The sequence below is a fragment of the Crinia signifera genome, chromosome 19 (genome assembly GCF_055691185.1).
Source record: "Crinia signifera chromosome 19, ASM5569118v1, whole genome shotgun sequence".
NCBI classification, from domain to species: Eukaryota; Metazoa; Chordata; class Amphibia; order Anura; family Myobatrachidae; genus Crinia; species Crinia signifera.
The window spans coordinates 105,379,546-105,398,342 of record NC_139226.1 but is presented as its reverse complement, the minus strand read 5'-3'; the positions used below and the strand labels follow the sequence as shown (position 1 = coordinate 105,398,342).

Below are 18,797 nucleotides of genomic sequence, written 5' to 3'. Positions count from 1 at the left end.
CTCCGAAACCACACATCCCAGCATGCTCCGCTACAGTGTTGCTATTTGAGAATGCTAAAACTATAGCAAAGCATACTGGGATGTGCAGCCTCAAAACACCTGGAGGGCCAACGTCGGACATGCCTGACTAAAGTGTTAATGCACAACTGGTTGTGCATTCGGTTAGCTTGAAATGCTAAACTTCAAGCAATTCTTGTTTGGGATGGGGGGGTTGGGACGAGGGAGGTTGGGATGGGGGCGGTTTGGACGGATTGGGACGGGGGCGGTTGGGATGGGGGTGGTACGGGTGGAGGAGGGTTTCTTTATTGTTTTATTGTTGTGTCTATACAAAGGCAAAATGAAAGGCAAATAAAAATTGCACCTATAATCCAAAGGTGCTAAACCAAATAAAAAAAATATAATTTTAAACACCCTTGTCATCACTTTTTTTTTTTAAAATGACCATTTCATATGGTATTTGCAGGGATTTCCCGGGATCAGTATGAATGGGGCTGTCCCGGGTCGATCCCGGGTCTGAATGCAGTGTGAAAGGGTACATTCCCGGGTAGTGCCCCGGGAAGCATCCTGGGACACATTCCCGGGTCTGACCCGGGACTGCAAGTGGAAAAGGGGTATTAGTTACAAGAGAAATGGTTACTGTTATCAGGATAATTTACCAGGCATCATTACCATAGATTTGGAACAATTTTACTGTTCTGGTACCAACATACAATTTATACAATCTACATTAGATTTGCACTATATAGTCATTGCTGCCCTGTCTATCTGGGTTTCGATTTGTGCTGTCACGGTAACGTGCTTTGGGTAAGGTAAGGTAAAAAACCTGTGCGGTCTGCATGCGGCCTGCATGCAATTTTGACTATATAGTCAAAATCTAATGTCAAATCTCACCGTGTGTACACAGCATTATTTACTCAAAACAATGAAAGAAATTATACTATAACTTTCAAGATCTCATTCTTTTGAGAAAATCACAACAATATACTAATAATTATATAGGATCAGTGAGGATCACCCACTGCTGATGTGCTTTTTTCCATACCTATATAGCATTAGCCAAATCATTATGGGTAGGGATGAGCGGGTACTGATCTCTGAGATCTTAACCCCCTATGACAGTGGTTCCCAAACTGTGTGCCGTGGCTCCCTGGGGTGCCTTGGGACACTTCCAGGGGTAGCAAATAGAAATAGTACCCTGCACAGGACAAAGAGTTTGGTTAAAATGTAGTTATGGAACCAACTTGAATACTAATGAGTCTTAACAAATATAGACAGTATTTAGTGTTGGAGGTGCCCCCAGGAATCAAGTACTAGTAAACTTAAACACAAGGAAACAGTGGTCCACAAGTAGAGGGCCACTGTTCGCAGAAAGGATTCCTTTTTGGAGGCACACTTTTGAGTAAATGATGATGGTGTTAGATGAATGAAGTAAAACTTAACTTTTATTTCCAATTATTTTTTAAAATAATGCTAGCTCTATGATTACATATAATGCATGATTTGCCATAGAGAATTGAATGCTTGAAAATAATTTTTTACAATTTTTTAGTGAAAAAACAAAAACAGAAAAACAAAACAGAGGTAGGCCACTCAAAATTTATAATGTATTTTTGTCGACATAAAGGCAAATTGCCATGAATTATTATCAACTTCCAGGGGTGCCTTGGGTTGGTCATCTAGGACCAATTCAAATGATTCATGATCAATTATTTATGGACAAAACCAGTGCTGGTGGCTGCCAATCATAAAATATGTACAAACAGAAGCAAATCCTGCCCTTTACCAATAATGGAACCGAAGAATCACATACAAACACAATCTACTGTATTTTTGGGGGGCCTAGGGGTGCCCTGGAAAAATTCTGATACTCAAAGGGTGCCGCGATTCAAAAAAGATTGGGAACCCCTGCCCTATGAACTTCTTGATCTGAGCGGGATTCAAGTCCGTCTCGGGTTTTCCCGCCATTTTTGAGTGAGAGTGAGGCAAACCACTGTGACGGCCATGGTTGAACATGGATGTGACACTGGTTGCTGTCTAGTGTGAATGGGTAACCCGGGTCGAGCAACCCAGCTCCCATTCATACTATAGCGGAGGCAGTGCTTGAAGACATCATCAGCTCCCAGTGCTGCCTCCTCCCCCGACATCCAATGAAACACCACAGCTCTGCCCCACCCTTGTGGGATGCCAGCGACCCAGCACTAAGCCGTTTTGCTGCGGGAGCTTTCAGACCGCATATGGTGGGTTGCTCACGTGATGGACCTGTGTCCTGATCCTGGTGGAACTCAGCATTTTCTGTCTGAAAGGGGTATTTATCACTTATCAAACACTTCAGTTCTCACACTGAGCAACTGCTTTCACTTACCTAAAGCTCCACACACTTGGCAATATTGTGAAACAAAGGGCATCCTGTGCTTTGTTAATGATTCACTCTTTTGTCCTGCATGTTCAGGCTCCCTTCCTCGCCAGCATCGGCAACTGAGTATGCTCTTGCCAGGGCCGGCGCCACCACCAGGCAGCTTCAGGCATTTGCCACTGGAGGGCGGTATCGAGCTGCAGGAGAGAAGCAAGAAAACAGCTCGAGGAGCAGGAGGAACAGACCCGCCAGAGGAACAGGACGTAAGCTGCCGTCAATCATTCATCCCAGCCAGAAAGAGCAGGTGAGCCCGCACGCCCCCACCCCCCTCGAGCTAGTCAGTGTCATCGGCGGGTGGTAGCACCTGCACCCCCCCCCCCCCCCCAACCTGGAGCTGCTCAGTGTGATCAGCGGGAGGTAGCACCCGCGAAAACGCCCCCGCACCCCCTTGCGCTGGTCAGTGTTATCGGCGGGTTGCAGCGCCAGCATTAAAGACCCCCAGCCCGTGCATCTGGTATCTGGTCCCCCCCCCCCCACGGGGACCCTAGGTGTTGTAACAACCCCAGCCTCGCCTTCCCTCACCACAAACAACATGGGCGCTGTGGAGCCCCAGAACCCACAGGGAGAAGAGCCTTCCTGCCAGCCCCACACACCAACAGTAAGCTTCTCTATTTTGTGGAGGTAGGGCACTTGCAGTAGTGTCTGCCTGGGGGAGGCGGTTATATTGTATGTGTGTATGACAGAGCCTGTGTATGGCTGTGTATATGTATATACATCATTTGTAAAGTGCAACGGAAACCTCTTTCCTAAGGGTTAATGGAGGGGGGGGGGGGGGTTGGCAGAGGTTTTGCCTAGGGTGCCAGGAACCCTTGCACCGGCCCTGGCTCTTGCCGATTCTGGCACCACACCGGGTCTCCGCTGCAGCCAACATTGGTTTGCAATGGAAAAACCATGTGCTCTGCAGGTGGGGCAGATGTAACATGTGCAGAGAGAGATCTATTTGGGTGAGTTATTTTGCTTCTGTGCAGCCTAATATTGTCTGTGTTATTTTTACACTGCAATATCAGTTTGAAGTACACACACCACCCAAATCTAACTCTCTCTGCCCCAACTAGGGATGCCATCGGTGCAGTCGCCATCGATGGTTACCATCGAATGTGATTCTGCATCCAGACATCGATAGTTAAAAACTATGTGATGGGCAACCATCGATAGTTTTAGCTATCGATGGTTAGCCATTCTCTTTGACTGACAGGCCCAAAAGCCAATCAGAATGTGGGGGCGGGGCTTCTGGGTTGTTGGCGGGCAGAGCTATGCTCTGTTTCCCAGCACCTTGAAAAAAAAAAAAAAAAAGAAACAGGGGGTTATTTTAGTTCAATCTTTCTGACAAAACCCTTCTTAGATGGACAAAACCATGTGCACTGCAGGGGGGCAGATGTAACATGTGCAGAGAGAGTTAGATTTGGGTGAGTTATTTTGTTTCTGTGCAGGGTAAATACTGGCTGCTTTATTTTTACACTGCAGTATAGATCTCACTTTGAAGTAAAACCCCACCCAAATCTAATTATATCTGCACAAGTAACATCTGCCCCACCTGCAGTGCACATGGTTTTGTCCATCTAAGAAGGATTTTGTCAGAAAGAATGAACTAGAATAAGGCCCATAGTTTCTACTATGCCATCGATGTAGGGAAACCATCTGGTTCTCCCCATCGATGGCAAAAGTATTTGACTTCGGCCATAAACCATCAATGATTTGGAATCATCGATGGTCGATGGCCATCCCTAACCTGCAGTGCACATGGTTTTGTCCATTAGCCAACCAAATGTGCTTTGCGAGCCAACCTGAATCACCTCATTATTCAGTATTCTGCGCTAGCGCTGCTATATAAATAATTGGCCATTGGGCGGGTGTCCAAGGGGTTCTTGTAGGGTTACCACCACCTGCGGACAGCCTGGTAATTAAGAGCGGAGTGCAGAAACCCTTCCGGTATAGGCAGTATCTGCTTATTCATGGACGCCGGTCTTAATTACCGGACTGTCGAAGTAATCCTGTCCGAAGTAATACCGGACTGACCGCAGACAACTGAATATTTCCCTATGCCTATTAATCTGGTAATGTTTTGCACTGTATGCACTGTTTTCTTTGCTCTTTGATGTTCTTGTATTTGTATAATACCTACAGTTATTGCACTAAAAGGGTTAAGTCTTCAAAGTTGTACGCATGAAAAAAAGACGCTGCAATCCCTGGCAACCAATCAGATTCTGCCATTGTTGTTTAGAAAATGAAAGCAAGCTGGGTGGCGATTCTGTTTCACGGACCAGTTTGTGTTAACCCCTTCCAGCCCGTCCTTCATAAACATGCTTCAGATCACATGGAGAAGGGGATTTTGTTCCCCCTGCAGTGGCTCCCGGCCCAGGGACTGGACAGTGACTCCTCCCAGCCAGCGACGTCACAGTGTGTTCTTGCCATCTGTATAAACAGTGTGTTGCTTTTTCACAGAGCAGAGACTAAAAGGAGAATTCCAGCTTCTGTGCGGACTTACAATACAGAACAAGGTATACTATAATATGTGGCCACATGGCAACTATATAACTGCCTCCGATAACAAAACAACAATGATCTTTTAGTTTGGGATGTGTGAAGGACAGGAAGAAACTAAAGGCCTACATACGCTTGTCTGAGGGACAAGTCAGACCTGATTTAAGGGCCAGATATATTGAGCTTCAAAAAGTGATAAAGTGGAGAGTGATAAACAGCCAGCCAATCAGCTCATACCTGTAATTTTTCAAACCCAGCCTGTAGCATGGCAGGTAGGAGCTGATTGGCTGGCTGATTATCACTCTCCACTTTATCACTTTTTGAAGCTGGATACATCTGGCTCTTAAACTGAATAATCATGATAATTACAGGGTTTTCTATTGAATGCTATAATCCTATATAATAAAAGGGATAACCCTGCTCCTCATCTCTATGGGGGGAATTAGAGTGTTTTGTGCACTGGCAGCCATGGAGCATTTGTGACAGGCTGGTAACTAGTACAATAAAATAATAGGATTAAGAGATTTATTTATTTTCATCATTATTATTGGTGTAATGCAGAATGTGGCTGTTGGAAAAGTAAATATTTCATATTAAATAAATATGAATAATATTGGTTGGTTTTCATTTCTGAGGTTAATTTGTGTAATCATTATTTATTCGAATTGTGTATTAAATATAATTGATAGTTTGATATAATGTGTAGTAGTACATCTGTATAAGTGATAAAGGGATCTGTGTCCTGAGCCTGGGAGAGAGATAAAGTGGACAGAGATGATATATCAAATAACCAGCTCCTAACTGACATCCTTCAGTCACAGCATGTGCAATGGCAGTATAATGTATTGTACTATCTCTCTCTCTCTCTCTCTCTCAATGGGGGAGATTCTCTAAGAATCTCCGCCCCCTTCGCCGCCCATCGCATTTATAATTATCGCATATGTTGTAACGGTACTTATGTAGTATCTGGGCTGCCGATTTTGTGATTGTATGCCTTACCTTAAGGCATACAATCAGATGCGATGCGATTCGATGCGATTTTGCATAGGATTCAATGTTAAGAAGGTCCTGTTCATTTCCCCACTATCCAAGTGGGCATAGAGTTGATTTTATATAGTGTGGCGAGCGCAGCGAGCCACCGAGCCCGAAGCGTGGCGAGCGAAGCGAGCCCCGCGAGGGGACGCATATTTCTTAAAAAGTATTCTGTGTCCCCTCGCGGGGCTCGCTACGCTCGCCACAGGTTTATATCCAACTCCATGCCCACTTGGATAGTGGGGAAAGGAAAAGGACCCCTTTTTCCCATTGAATTCTATGTTAAAATGGACTCAGACCATTTTAACATTGAATCCTATGGAAAAATCTTGACCATTGCATCGCATACGATTTGGTCGCATGCGATGCGATGCGATGCGATCCGATCCGATTTCTAAATCGGACGCCCAGATACTACATAAGTACCGTTGTAACATATGCGATAATTATAGCAAAGGACAGCTCTTGCGTTAAGAGCTGTCCTTTGCGGTGAGAGTCGCCGGGTCCCAGCAGGTCCCGGCGGCTCCCCCCTCCCTCACAGGCTCACACACCCGGCGCTGTTGCTGCTGCGCCGGGCTCTCCTCCTCCCTGCACAGCACTGCGCTGTGCTGCCCGGACACAGGTGAGGGGGCTATGCGGGGCGGCGGAGGTCCGTGCGGGGCGGCGGAGGGTTGCGGTAGAAGCCCATTGGCTTCTATGGGGCATCGCCAGATTTTTCTGGCGATGCCCCCCGTCGCGGTAACCCGGTGAGGGATGCTTACAGCATCCCAAAATGCGGTAAAAACCCAGATAACGGGGTTTTTACCACATTTTTAGCTTAGAGAATCTCCCCCTCTCTCTCTCTCTCTCATGTTTAGTACGTAGACCTCGTAGTTGCCATATAACATGTTTTATTACTGGATAGACATACATACAGATGGAACCAGGCTCGTCGAGCCTGCTCCTGGAACGCCAGGCACCATCCCGCGCCGCAGTAATGCTTCGGATATGCTCGTGGGCCCCATTCCTGGCAATGGACGCGCTAGCGTGTGAGACACACGCATCCACAGGCGGCTGGTGTTTCGCCAGCAACAACTCGCCTGGCTCCATTTTGTATCTCCAGTCATCAAAGGCCCACATTCTGCATACTGTACCTCACAACTTTGGTGTATGTTAAGGAGGAACATCTGCGCACACCTGAAACTAGGGGGGCATGGACTCATGGGACCTTATTCTGGTCTGCTTGCGCATGTTCGCACAGGATCCAATGTTTTGTGAATACTCGGATCGCTGGGTGCATGCACCCGGGACAACCTGTGGGCATTCCCATGAGAATGCTGGGTATTCTCATGCTGATGAGGCCATGATGTGGCTGACAGGGGCATACAGCTGATCACCAGATGTCAGCTGCCCTCCCATTTCCGTCAGAACGTGCACGCATATGTAAGATTGCATCTGAGCATCTTTACATCTGCGTGTACGTTCCACATCATTCGATGGTCGCCGACCATCGAATAATGTGGGTTTTCCCCTGCACGCTGCAAATGGATGTTTATGTAAAACATCTATTCACAGCCAGTGCTGCTGGCCATGCCCACTGTCCCTCTGTCACTGCGTGACACTGCCGGCCACGGGTGGGACAGTCACAAAAATCGTAACTGTCCCGTGAAAATCAGGACACGCACACATATAACACCAGTCATGTAGCACTGTACATAGAATATTTATCCCTACCTGGTTGAAATAGAATATCTGTGAGACAGCGATGCCAGGCAAAGTGCTGCCCAATTCTCACTTCCATTAAGAAGGAACAAGACTCCACCTGGCTTACGTGCAGCCTCCAATCAGCAATCCTCTATTCGGTATGGGAGTTGTCATACAGTGCACCCCACAGTATTGCACTGAAATCAATAGGGATGTTTATCCAGAGTGATGCAGCATCCCATGGCAACCAATCAGGCGCTGTCATTTTACTCAATCAAATGTGTGGCTGATTGTTATGGGATGCAGTACTTTGCCTAGGATCAGGCTCATATTACTGTTTAATTGTGCTGTTCAGATGTATAAAAGGATGTGCTGCCTACATACATACAATAAACATGTCCATTTTCTGTTGGGAGCAGCAGGGTTTTCTCCTCTGTGTAATACTGGCTCTCTGCCCAAGGAAAGTGATGAAACAGCAGCTCCTCCCTGCCAGAGACCTCGCACCACGTTATTTCTGTCTTTGTAAACAGTTTGTTGCTTTCCATTGAGAGGAGACAGAAAGGGAGCACCAGCTATTCTGCAGACATTCACTACTTTCACTACAGAACAAGGTACGCTCTGAATGCAAGTTACTGGGCAATGGACTCCTATATAACTGTATGTAAGATGACTACAATGTTATACAGGTCGAGTATCCCGTATCCGAATATCCGTTATCCGAATTATTCCGAAATACGGACATTCCAGAAAGTGAAAATTTTTTTTTTTTTTGCTAAAAACTCACTGGGGACATATGTAACAGCATCACTGGGGACATGATATGTAACTGGCACTATATATGTGCAAGACAATGATTGCTTGGCATTCAAATTCAGTGCTGAGATAGTACACACATTTTGTTTCACGTTTTGAAACCTTGTTTTTTGAACAATTAAAATATGTTTGTGTGTATTTTATGTGGTAATAAAATATATTTGTGTGTATATTATGTGTTTATACAGCATAAATGCAAGATACTTCAAAATACATCATTGAAATATTAAAATATTCCGAAATACGGAATAATCCGTTATCCAAAATTCTCCTGGTCCCGAGCATTTTGGATACGGGATACTCAACCTGTATATCATTGGTTTGTGATGACTAAAGGACAGAACAGGAAGTAACTACAATAAGCATCTTAATAATTCCTACTGAATATTTATCTGATGGCTGCACCAAACGCCACCAGTGCTGCTTAGAGTTCAAAACCTGACCAGGGAACCAGCCTGGTGCTGGATTTATAAATTGCAGGGATCCCTCAACTATTTCGGACCCTGAATCTCTAAAACCAGGACTGGTTCTTTGAGCCCAGGGCTGGTTTTAGCTATTGGACCCCGGCAACCCGTCTGTGTGCAATGTGCTGTTACAAGGTCAGGCCTGGCTGTAGGAGCATAACACGGAAAATTCTCAGGAGTGCCACTGAAGGGGTTAATGTCCCCACAGTGGGGATGTTCCACATTTGGATGGGAAGGGATGTACTAACTCTCCGGCTGCAGCGCTGGTTTGTGGTCACTGCTGGTAAATAGTGATTTCTTGTTTCTGTAGATTGCACAATAGGTCCAATGTCTGCTCTCTCCGAGTGACAGAGACAGGGTGACATAACTCTCTACATGCTGCTCATTGATAGGGTCGAGTTGGTGGCTGCAGCCCATAGATTCAGTCATTGGAGTGAGGCTACTCATGGACCGGACAGTGAAGTGATAATAACGGTGTAACCATGGAAGAGTAATGTACATTTATTTGGTGTTGTTGGAAGAAAGTAATACCCCTTTCACACCGCAACTTAAACCCGGGTTATTGCCAGGCGCAGTGTGAAATCACCAAACTGAATAACCTGGGTCATCCAACCCGGCAATTCAACCCCTGTTATAAGAACGGTTATATCCCATGTATAATGTGCGACCTGGGTTTAATGTGCATGGGTCATCAAAATCCCGGATCAGACCTGACTTTGCGATCTGAAAGCGGTATTAAAGGTGCTCATGGTCGATGGGGGTTATTCAGACCTGATCAACGGGCATTATCTTGGAGTGACAGGGAAACCGCAGGTGTGCACAGGCATTTTAGAGAAGGTGTGTGATGTCAGCTCCGACCCTGATCAGCCTGTTTCTATCACAGCATGTGGTTGTAACGCCGCCTGTAGGGCTGAATGAATCCCCCCTTGCCATTCACAACCTTGGGTTAAATCATTTGATGGTTACCAAACACTGAATGATTTCTCCAGCACTTGCAGATTTTAGACACCTCTATGGTGTCTTATATTGCGAGTGCCTAGTGTGGGAAGCGGGCGGGCAGCTGACATCTGCTAACATCTGCCTGCCCCCCCCGCACCCGCAACCATAGGAATGCCCAGTGTTTCATGGGAAGTACCATGAAATGCGGGGCGTTCCCATGGGCGCGACCCTTTCGACGACACCTTCCACCCTTACTGCTAGGTGCGAATGGGATGGCAAACTAGCAAGTCACCGTGTCCGCTCGCACCCAGCCTCTACACATGTGCAGGAACGCGCCTGCGCAGGGAAGCTTGTAATCAGAATCCGCCCCATAGCAGGGCCGTCTTTTTGTATGGGCTTAATGGGCACTTGCCCAGGGGCCCCAGGTGTATAAGGGCCCCATACTTATAGCTGAGGATCCCCTTTTTACAGGGATACCAGAATTTTGAAAATCGGCCCTGGGGAAATGGAGATATCCAACTTCAAAGCAGCAGTCCACATCCGACCTGTTCATTGCAATTCCCAGTCAGTTTTCTCAGGTTCTGTCTGACTTAGAAACAGAATGTGTGTTCTTCCACCAGTGCGCTACGCAGCCTTACAAGTGATGTATAAAGGGTATTCCCTTTAACCCTTTACAAAACAATGGTGCACAACAAAAAAGTATACATAACTCAAGTTCAGGCGCCTGAACTTGAGTTATGTATACTTTTTTGTTGTGCACCATTGTTCTGTCTGACTAAAGCTGGGTACACATATGTACAATTTCATTTTTCTTGCGACCGTTCGATCGACCGAATACACGTTCGGCCGTCCAAAACATACGACCGTTCTGCGCGTACACATATGTACAATTTTACTTGCGACGTCCGATGTACTCCCGTCCAAACAATCGCAAGAAGAAGTATATGAGAGACCCTGTAACCCTTTGCCTGCTGTTTTAACTAATGTGTGTTTAATGCCTCACTGCCCAACACTTTAGAGGCATCACTTTAAGACATTAATCAATGTTGAAGTTTTAATAGTGTGTTATGGTGCCCTGCAAAGAGCTTCCAGCACACTCTTAAAATATATATATATATATATATATATATATATATATATATATAAATATAAAATAAATTATTAAAACTTCAACATTGATTAATGTCTTAAAGTGATGCCTCTAAAGTGTTGGGCAGTGAGGCATTAAACACACATTAGTTAAAACAGCAGGCAAAGGGTTACAGGGTCTCTCATAATGCAGCATACCACCGTGCTTTGTCAAACTGTCAAGCATATCGATCGAACATGCGTACACACTTCACTTTTGTTCCGATATGGAGCCGTCCTGTCGGATGAAATATTAAGCAGCAAAGAACCTTCGACCGACCGACCGTGGACAGCCAAGAGCGTTTTTGGCCGTTTATCGATCGCACAGCAGCAATTGGGACAGCGTACACACCTATACAATCGAACGGCCGTTTGCCCCCAGATTGGAAGAACGGCCCGACGATTGTATATATGTGTACCTAGCTTTAGAGTTTTTCTGAGAGTATATGCCAAAAGCTGGGACTCTTCCTTTTCTGAGAACACTAGCCGCTTGTCTCTATCTTGCCCAGAACCAGAGATATCAGCCTTCCAGCAGCCGGTCCCTGCTCCAGCTCCAAACGTCTGGTGTACAGTTTTATATTTTTGTCAATGGATTGCTCTGGCTCACTTCTGATCTCTGATCCCCAAGTTCCCAGCACCTTCTGAGAGGTGGGACTCTAGGTTTTTATACTATTGAAGGCTAAGAAATTTATTTCCAGATAATGGAGATATCTGCAGTCAAACAAGCTGCCCTTCCACCAGAAAATGCTGAATATTAAGCCCACTCCATTATCCAACCCTCCCCTGTGTGTAAAACACCCCCTACCTCCCTGGAAGTCATTTACAAGGGACCCTTCATTCAGCTCAGTGCCCCATTCCACACCTTACTGTTCTCTCTCCCACTACCTGTGCAGTAAAGGAGTAATTAGCAGAAGTTACTGCTCCAGGTCCTACATGTTGAGTGGAAGATAGAGCACCCCCTGCCACCCGTGGGACATCAAAGCTGCTGCTGATAGCACCCCCGACCCCTAGGAGGGGAGTATGGGTAAGGGCCCCAGTGCATTGCTTTGCCCAGGGGCCTACACTGCTGTTAAGATGGCCCTGCCCCATAGTGAGTACAGGTTGTACCCAATAAATCTAATGCTATAAGCACGAGCTTCCCTCTCCTACTGTGGCTGTTCTTGTCATCTTGGGGGAGTAGCCCGGAGACCATGGTAGGACCATTGATAATGTATTCATACAGTATCTAGACTCACTAATCAGTGAAAAGCAAAAACCTATATTTTGGTCATCTATTTCAGTTCTTCTTTCCAGGAGGGAAATCTGCATTAACACCAATATGACCAGGTCTTAACCTAGACTGTCCAAACATCTAATGGGATTGCCATGCTCTCAAATGCTGAGCCCAGTTTTTACTTCATAGAAAAAAGGATGGTCCTATAAAAATAGATGGGAATGCATACTCTAATGCATATAAGAAACCGTTCTTTTAAGGATTCTGATGCCTAACAATCACACCAAAAGCATTATTTGGACAGTGAAAATGTTACATTGTACTAATGTGTCTTAAGGGGTGAACGCACGGGCTGGAGGCTGGGAGATTTTGAGTAAGCGATTTTGCTTAGTCAAAATCGCCTAGTTGCTGCCGGAGATAAGCCGGCGGCCATCCCCAGCAGCAGCAGCAGCACACCGTGCATACAGCCGAATAGACACTGCAGCGTCTAGTCAAAATCTTCTTGCCTGTACTGTCTATTTGCCTGTACTGTCAATAGCGATGCTGTGTACACACGGGGCGATTAAGGCAAACCTTTTAAGCAATTTTGACGATGAAGTAACTCTATTTTTCTTAATGATTTTGTAAAATCGGTTCATAAAAAAAACTTGTTGTGTAAAGATAGTAAATGGAAATCTTGTTTCTGCAGAACGAGAGCCATGTCTGCAGCAGATAGCGGAAGCTTTGTGGTTATCTCTCAAGTGGGACAAAAACATCATCAGGCAAATGGAGCTGAGGAAGGACAGAGTTCTAATGCTGCAGTCCCCTTACCCAAGCCATTGGTCACATTTTACAAAGGAGAACCTGAAGCTCTTGGGGTAAGTCCATGTTGGCTAAAATAGAATGGCTTTTTACTAAAACTTAAGCAAATGGAATTTATCATTCAGCTGATGAATTTTATTCATCATAACGACCTGTAATTAGGGATGCCAATCCCGGGGCATTTTTTCAATCCCGGAAATCGGGATTGAAAAATGCCCAATCCCAGGATTGGCTTCCCTAATAAGAAAAACCCATGTGCAGTGAGGTGTGGTACGGCCGGGAGGGTGGGCGGTGAAGCTAGGAGCCGGTGGGCGGGCGAAGCCAGGATCCGGAGGGTGGGCGTGGTGTCGGGAAGCTGGAAGCACACTGTGCGGCTGTGTGGCCTGCGTAGCTTGACCTGTCAGCTTGTCACGCTGCACAGAGGCGCACTGCCGGGACGGGAGTAGCCGGGCAGCGTCTGAGCACTCGCTCAGACGCTGCCCGGCTTTAGACTGCGCATGCGCAGTCTAATACCGGGATTGGAAATTCCAATCCTGGGATTGAAATCCCCGCATTTTAGAGGCCAAATCCCGGGATCCCAGGATTTACCACCCTACCTGTAATGTTTACCTTATATAGTGAATATAGGGGGAAATGTAATAGAATGAGAGATTCAGAAAGTTAGAGATTTGGTAAGAAATCGCAAGTTTTTATTATTTTCAAGACAGATTAATCATTTAGTTGACAAAACTTATAGCATACACATATTTGAGTGCATATAAACGTGTCAACAATACAAATGTATGGGTAATAGCTATGACCTTTTTTGACAGTCACTGAGGAGAAATAAAAGTAAAATAATTGTATAACAAATGATAAAGATACACTGCTCCTATCGTCCTAATTTTCAAATTTTTCCTTTCCAAAAAAACGGAAGGCGGGAACTGTATTCACAGCCCGCGTCCAGATAATAAACTGATTTATCGAATTCAAGCTAAATATATAGCAAATGTCAGGGGCTTTGATACGAAATCCGGCGGGCGGAATCCCGGCTTTCAAAATCCCGACGCCGGAATCCCGACTGCCGAAATCCCGACAAGGGGGGATGTGGATCCCCCCCCCTTGGGGGCTCGCTGCGCTCGCCACGCGGCGGGCCTGGTGCCTCGCTACGCTCGGCACACTAATTTATTCTCCCTCTATGGGTGTCGTGGACACCCATAGAGGAAGAAAGTTTCTGGATTTCGGCGGTCGGGATTTTGAATGCTGGGATTCCGACCGCCGGGATTATAACTGCATCCTGTTTCAGGGATGGGTACGAATGTCTTATTAATGGATTGTAATGATTTAGTCATACAGTACACCCATTTTACCACTATATCCAGATATAAGCTTCACATACTGTAGTGACTTATAATTATCAAAGGATAAGGACCATTTTGTGAATATAGTCTAGCAGAAATAGAGACCTGGGATATAGCATAAAAAAAATAAAACAAGGGTATTAACTTCCCATATAGCAAATAATCTGTGTATCGTGTCCCGTGAAATCTTATAAATCTAGAAGAATGAGAGAGAGAGAGACACACACACACAAAAAGGGTAATATAAGTAATCCCATTCATGTAAGGGCCCCTACGAGGCATGGGAATAAATATGAAGCATACACAGTAGGGGCTGGAATTATTTGGCACAGGTGTGTTAACGGCATTCTATTGGTTGATGCAGTTGAATGATAGCCATGAGCCACAAAGCCAGGGCTACATATATTACGCAATGACTTCCAGGGTGACCCGAATGGGGTAATTACCAATTGTGCTTCCAAATCATCATTCTTAGTATGTTTCATGGGAGAACCTGAAATCCCAATGCCTGGAGTTATATAGGGAAAATTAGCATTGTGAAGATGAGTAGTGATAGGGATGTTCACATCTGAGATATATTTAGGCTCAGTGCCAAGTGAACCATCACTCTCAGGAGCATTCTGTGGCATAGTAAGGAAGTTGTCCACCAAGGGAGCCTGATCCCTGTCAAACATCAATGCCATCTGTTTAAACTTTCTCTCAAAATGTAAAGAATAACTACTGAGGGGTAACTTCAGGGTAATACTAGGGTCCATTCCCCATGGATATCGGTTTATAGGAACAGCACAGCAACTCATTCTCCCTTCAGAGGACAGCAGGACTGCTGATCAGGGCGCATCAGCAAATGTTGTTTCCTTGTAGGTTGCTTAGCTTTCATCCTTCTGTCCTGTTCTTCCCAAACTTGGTCTATGGGGATTACGTCTAAAGACTTTGCTGTTGCTCATATAACCTGTCCGGTTACTAACCTCCAATGACGACTTGTTGTCCGTCAAATTGCTATGAGGTTGTGATAATATATTTTTGCTACTTATGTCACTATTTGGCCTCGTACATGCGCTCTATGATCCATACACATGTGCAGCCATTCGATAATCGATAGGATCTCACCATATGCTAGTCCCTCTAAAGCCAACATTTCAGTACGGCTCAGCATTGTTATCTGAAGGCTGTGGGTGTTGGAAGCGCCAGTGTGTCTGAAACTATGTGGTTTCTAACCTTACATGCCTCTATAGGGGATGCAGTTTAAATCCCGGTGGTCGGGATCCCGGTGTTCGGAATCCCGACGCTGGAATCCCGACCGCTGAAATCCCGACACTTTCTCCCTCCGTGGGTGTCCACGACACCCCTGGAGGGAGAATAAATTAGCGTGCCGAGCGTAGCGAGGCACCGGGCCCGCTGCTTGGCGAGCGCAGCGTGCCCGCAAGGGCGACCCACGTCCCCCCCTTGTCGGGATTTCGGCGGTCGGGATTCCGGTGTCGGGATTTTTGAACGCCGGGATCCCGACCGCCGGGATTTAATACTGAATCCCTCTATAGAGGGCATCTGGTTGGGTAACTGCAGTATAGGGAAATACTACCGGACTCTAATATTAGTAACAGAAAAACATGACCATACTCAAACCAAAATAATCTTAAATTTCAAGAGTTTTAGGTCCTGTTAGCAAGGCAATATAATCACAAATGTGACACAATCTTTGCGTATACAGGTTAATAGATCATTTTTAAAAGACGCAGCTTTTGGCTCACCACATATGGCCCCCGTGCTGATGTAGTACACACTGATGGGAGCTCACAGGATGGGAGAGACTGAGCCCCATATTTAGTCATCTCTTTTGAATTTTGAGCTTTTAATAATTGTATTGTATATTATACATTATATTTTATATTCTGTGATTTGAATCAGTAAAAAGTAATAATTGTTGTAACGTCTCAAGTGTGTTTCTCAGCCAGCGCCGGTACAACAAAATCTTTTTTCATACTTCTATATTATTAGGGACTGACTATCCCTAGTACCGGCTGCTGCTAATTGCACATCACACACATCTCCTCTTTTCCTAATTATTTTTCTTTCCGGCTCCCAGGATTGAGAAAATACCCCGGGATCATAATGTTTTAAGGCTGCCTTGCATTTTAAATGATATTCAAGATATAACCATTCCAGCCCATGTCCTTTACGATTATAAAGAATAATGTTGTGATAAATGTAATTATTTGGTAATAAGAGAGGTCCGGATTGCATTTGTTTTGTAAGTAGGATCAATTATTTGCCCACTGGGGCAGTTGCTACATTTATGATCTGATTGCACAACCTGACTTTTCGATCTTTTACTTTGCAGGTAACTCAAATATTTGTTGGAATAATTATGATTACATTTGGTCTCGTTTTCACGACAAATAGACATGGCCCTTACTATTTCCTGGAGGTGGTGATCTTTAGTGGTGTTTTCTTTTGGTCTGGTATAATGGTAAGATCCTATACATTTAAACTCAGACAAGTTGCAAATCCTACCTGGGAGCCATATGCATGCACGGTCGATAATCGCATGGTCTGTGAATTCGCAGCCGTGTGATCTGGTCTGAATAACCTCCATCATTGGCCAAATGTAAAAGCCTGCGAGTTCAGCCACACGGCCGCTGAACTAGGAGGATAATACATCAGAGTTCTGCACATGCGCTGCCTACTAAAGAGGTGCTGGCCAGGAGAGAGGAGGGGGCCTGGACAGTGGAAGCTGCACAAGGGCCTCCTCCTCTCTATAAGCTCCTGTGGCCAGAGTAAGACCATGATCTGTGATACTGACCCAACTGAATTTTAGAGGATTTCAACAGACTATGGTAGGAAATACAGTTGAAAATGACTAGTTGTGCGTTAATTTTCTGACAAGGCCACGCAGTAAAATTCCATCAGTATCTGCACATGGATGCATGGCCAACTTAATTACTCCCCTCTTCTAGTCTGGAAGCTCTAATGCCAATGCTGTGTGGAGTCAGTAGCGGGGTGTGGGCTGCACCCGGGTGTGACCCTCAGAGGAGTGACACCAAAGTGCTGGCTCCTCTTCAATGACAGGAGCCCAGCACCGCACAATGTAACATTGCAACACTTGGTTCCTGTCATAGTGTAGGCCATGCCCCCGCCCCATGGGGCCATGCTCCCAATCCTGTGAGGCCACACCCCTTTATTGGCAAACATTATTGCGATATGTGTTGCCGCAGCATGTGTCCTTAGAGGTAGGGAAGCCTTTCAGTCAAGGTCTCTTAGGCTAAAAAGCTCACATTCTCTGGAAGGGGCATCTGTTACACCACTTTCTGTTTGAGGGCCTGATTCAGAGTCGTACACAGGCTTTTTCTAGGCTACGGAATTGGCAATGTTCGCATTAGTTCTAGTGAAGATGGGCAACCAATCAGATTCTATGTATCATCTTCTAGAACAGTGGTTCTCAACCTCAGTTCACATTTTCTAGGTCACCCGGCAGGTGCACAGGTGCACTCATTACTCACCAACACATTTAACCCCTTCCTGACAGAGCCAGTTTTTGCGTTCCTGACAGAGCCCTTTTTTTCAAATCTGACATGTCTCACTTAAGTGGGGATAACTTTTTTTTGCTTTTACTTATCCCAGTGATTTTGAGATTGTTTTTTCGTGACACATTGTACTTCAAATTAGTGGTAAATTTGGGTCGATACAGTCTGTGTTTTTTTGTGAAAAATACCAAAATGTCGTAAAAAAATGGAAAATTTAGCAATTTGCAAAATGTTAAATTTTCTGCTTGTGAGACAAATAATCATACCACTCAAAATAGTTAATAACTAACATAGACCATATGTCTGCTTTATGTTTCCATCATTATTTCAACTTCCTTTTAATTTTTTTGGACACTAGGAGGCTTACAATATGAATAGCAAATTCTCAAATTTTCAAGAAAATTTCAAACACTGATTTTTTTAGGGACCAGTTCAGTTCTGATGTGACTTTGAGGGACTTGTATGTGAGACACCCCCATAAATGATACCATTTCAAAAACTGCACCCCTCACAGTATTCAAAACAGCATTTTGGAAGTTTGTTAACCCTTTAGGTGTTTCACAGGAATTAAAACAAAGTGTAGGTGAAATTTCAAAATTTCATTTTTTTTGCAGATTTGCAATTTTAATACATTTTTCTAAGGAACACAGTACATTTTACTAGAGAAATGTGACTAAAAATTGATTCCCCCAATTATTTTGTTTTCATAAATATCCTATATGTGGCCCTAGTGTGCACGTTGACCAAACCACAGGCTTCATAATAGAAGGAGCACCTACTTGATTTTGGAGCCTCCTTTTTATGAGATTATTTTTTAGGCACCATGTAGGTTTCTAGGCACCATAAGATGCTAAAATTTAGGAACCCCCCCACAAGTGACCCCATTTTGCAAACTACACCCCTCAGGGAATTCATCTAGGGGTATAGTGTACATTTCAAACCCCCAGGGGTTTCACCAATTTTGATACAACT

General features: G+C 45.0%; 1 protein-coding gene across 2 annotated transcripts in view; it reads left to right on the top strand.

Moving 5' to 3' along the window:
* Positions 1 to 4,756: 4,756 nt before the first annotated feature.
* The window catches only part of LOC146042827 (membrane-spanning 4-domains subfamily A member 4A-like), a 42,930-nt gene continuing 28,889 nt past the window's right edge, over positions 4,757 to 18,797 (top strand). For both annotated transcript variants that reach the window (XM_083163083.1, XM_083163082.1), the window contains exons 1-4: positions 4,757 to 4,911; positions 8,029 to 8,220; positions 12,855 to 13,023; positions 16,643 to 16,771. In XM_083163083.1, coding sequence (XP_083019209.1) covers positions 12,865 to 13,023; positions 16,643 to 16,771 — 288 coding nt within the window. In that variant the 5' untranslated portion in view covers positions 4,757 to 4,911; positions 8,029 to 8,220; positions 12,855 to 12,864. The remainder of the gene's footprint in view (positions 4,912 to 8,028; positions 8,221 to 12,854; positions 13,024 to 16,642; positions 16,772 to 18,797) is intronic.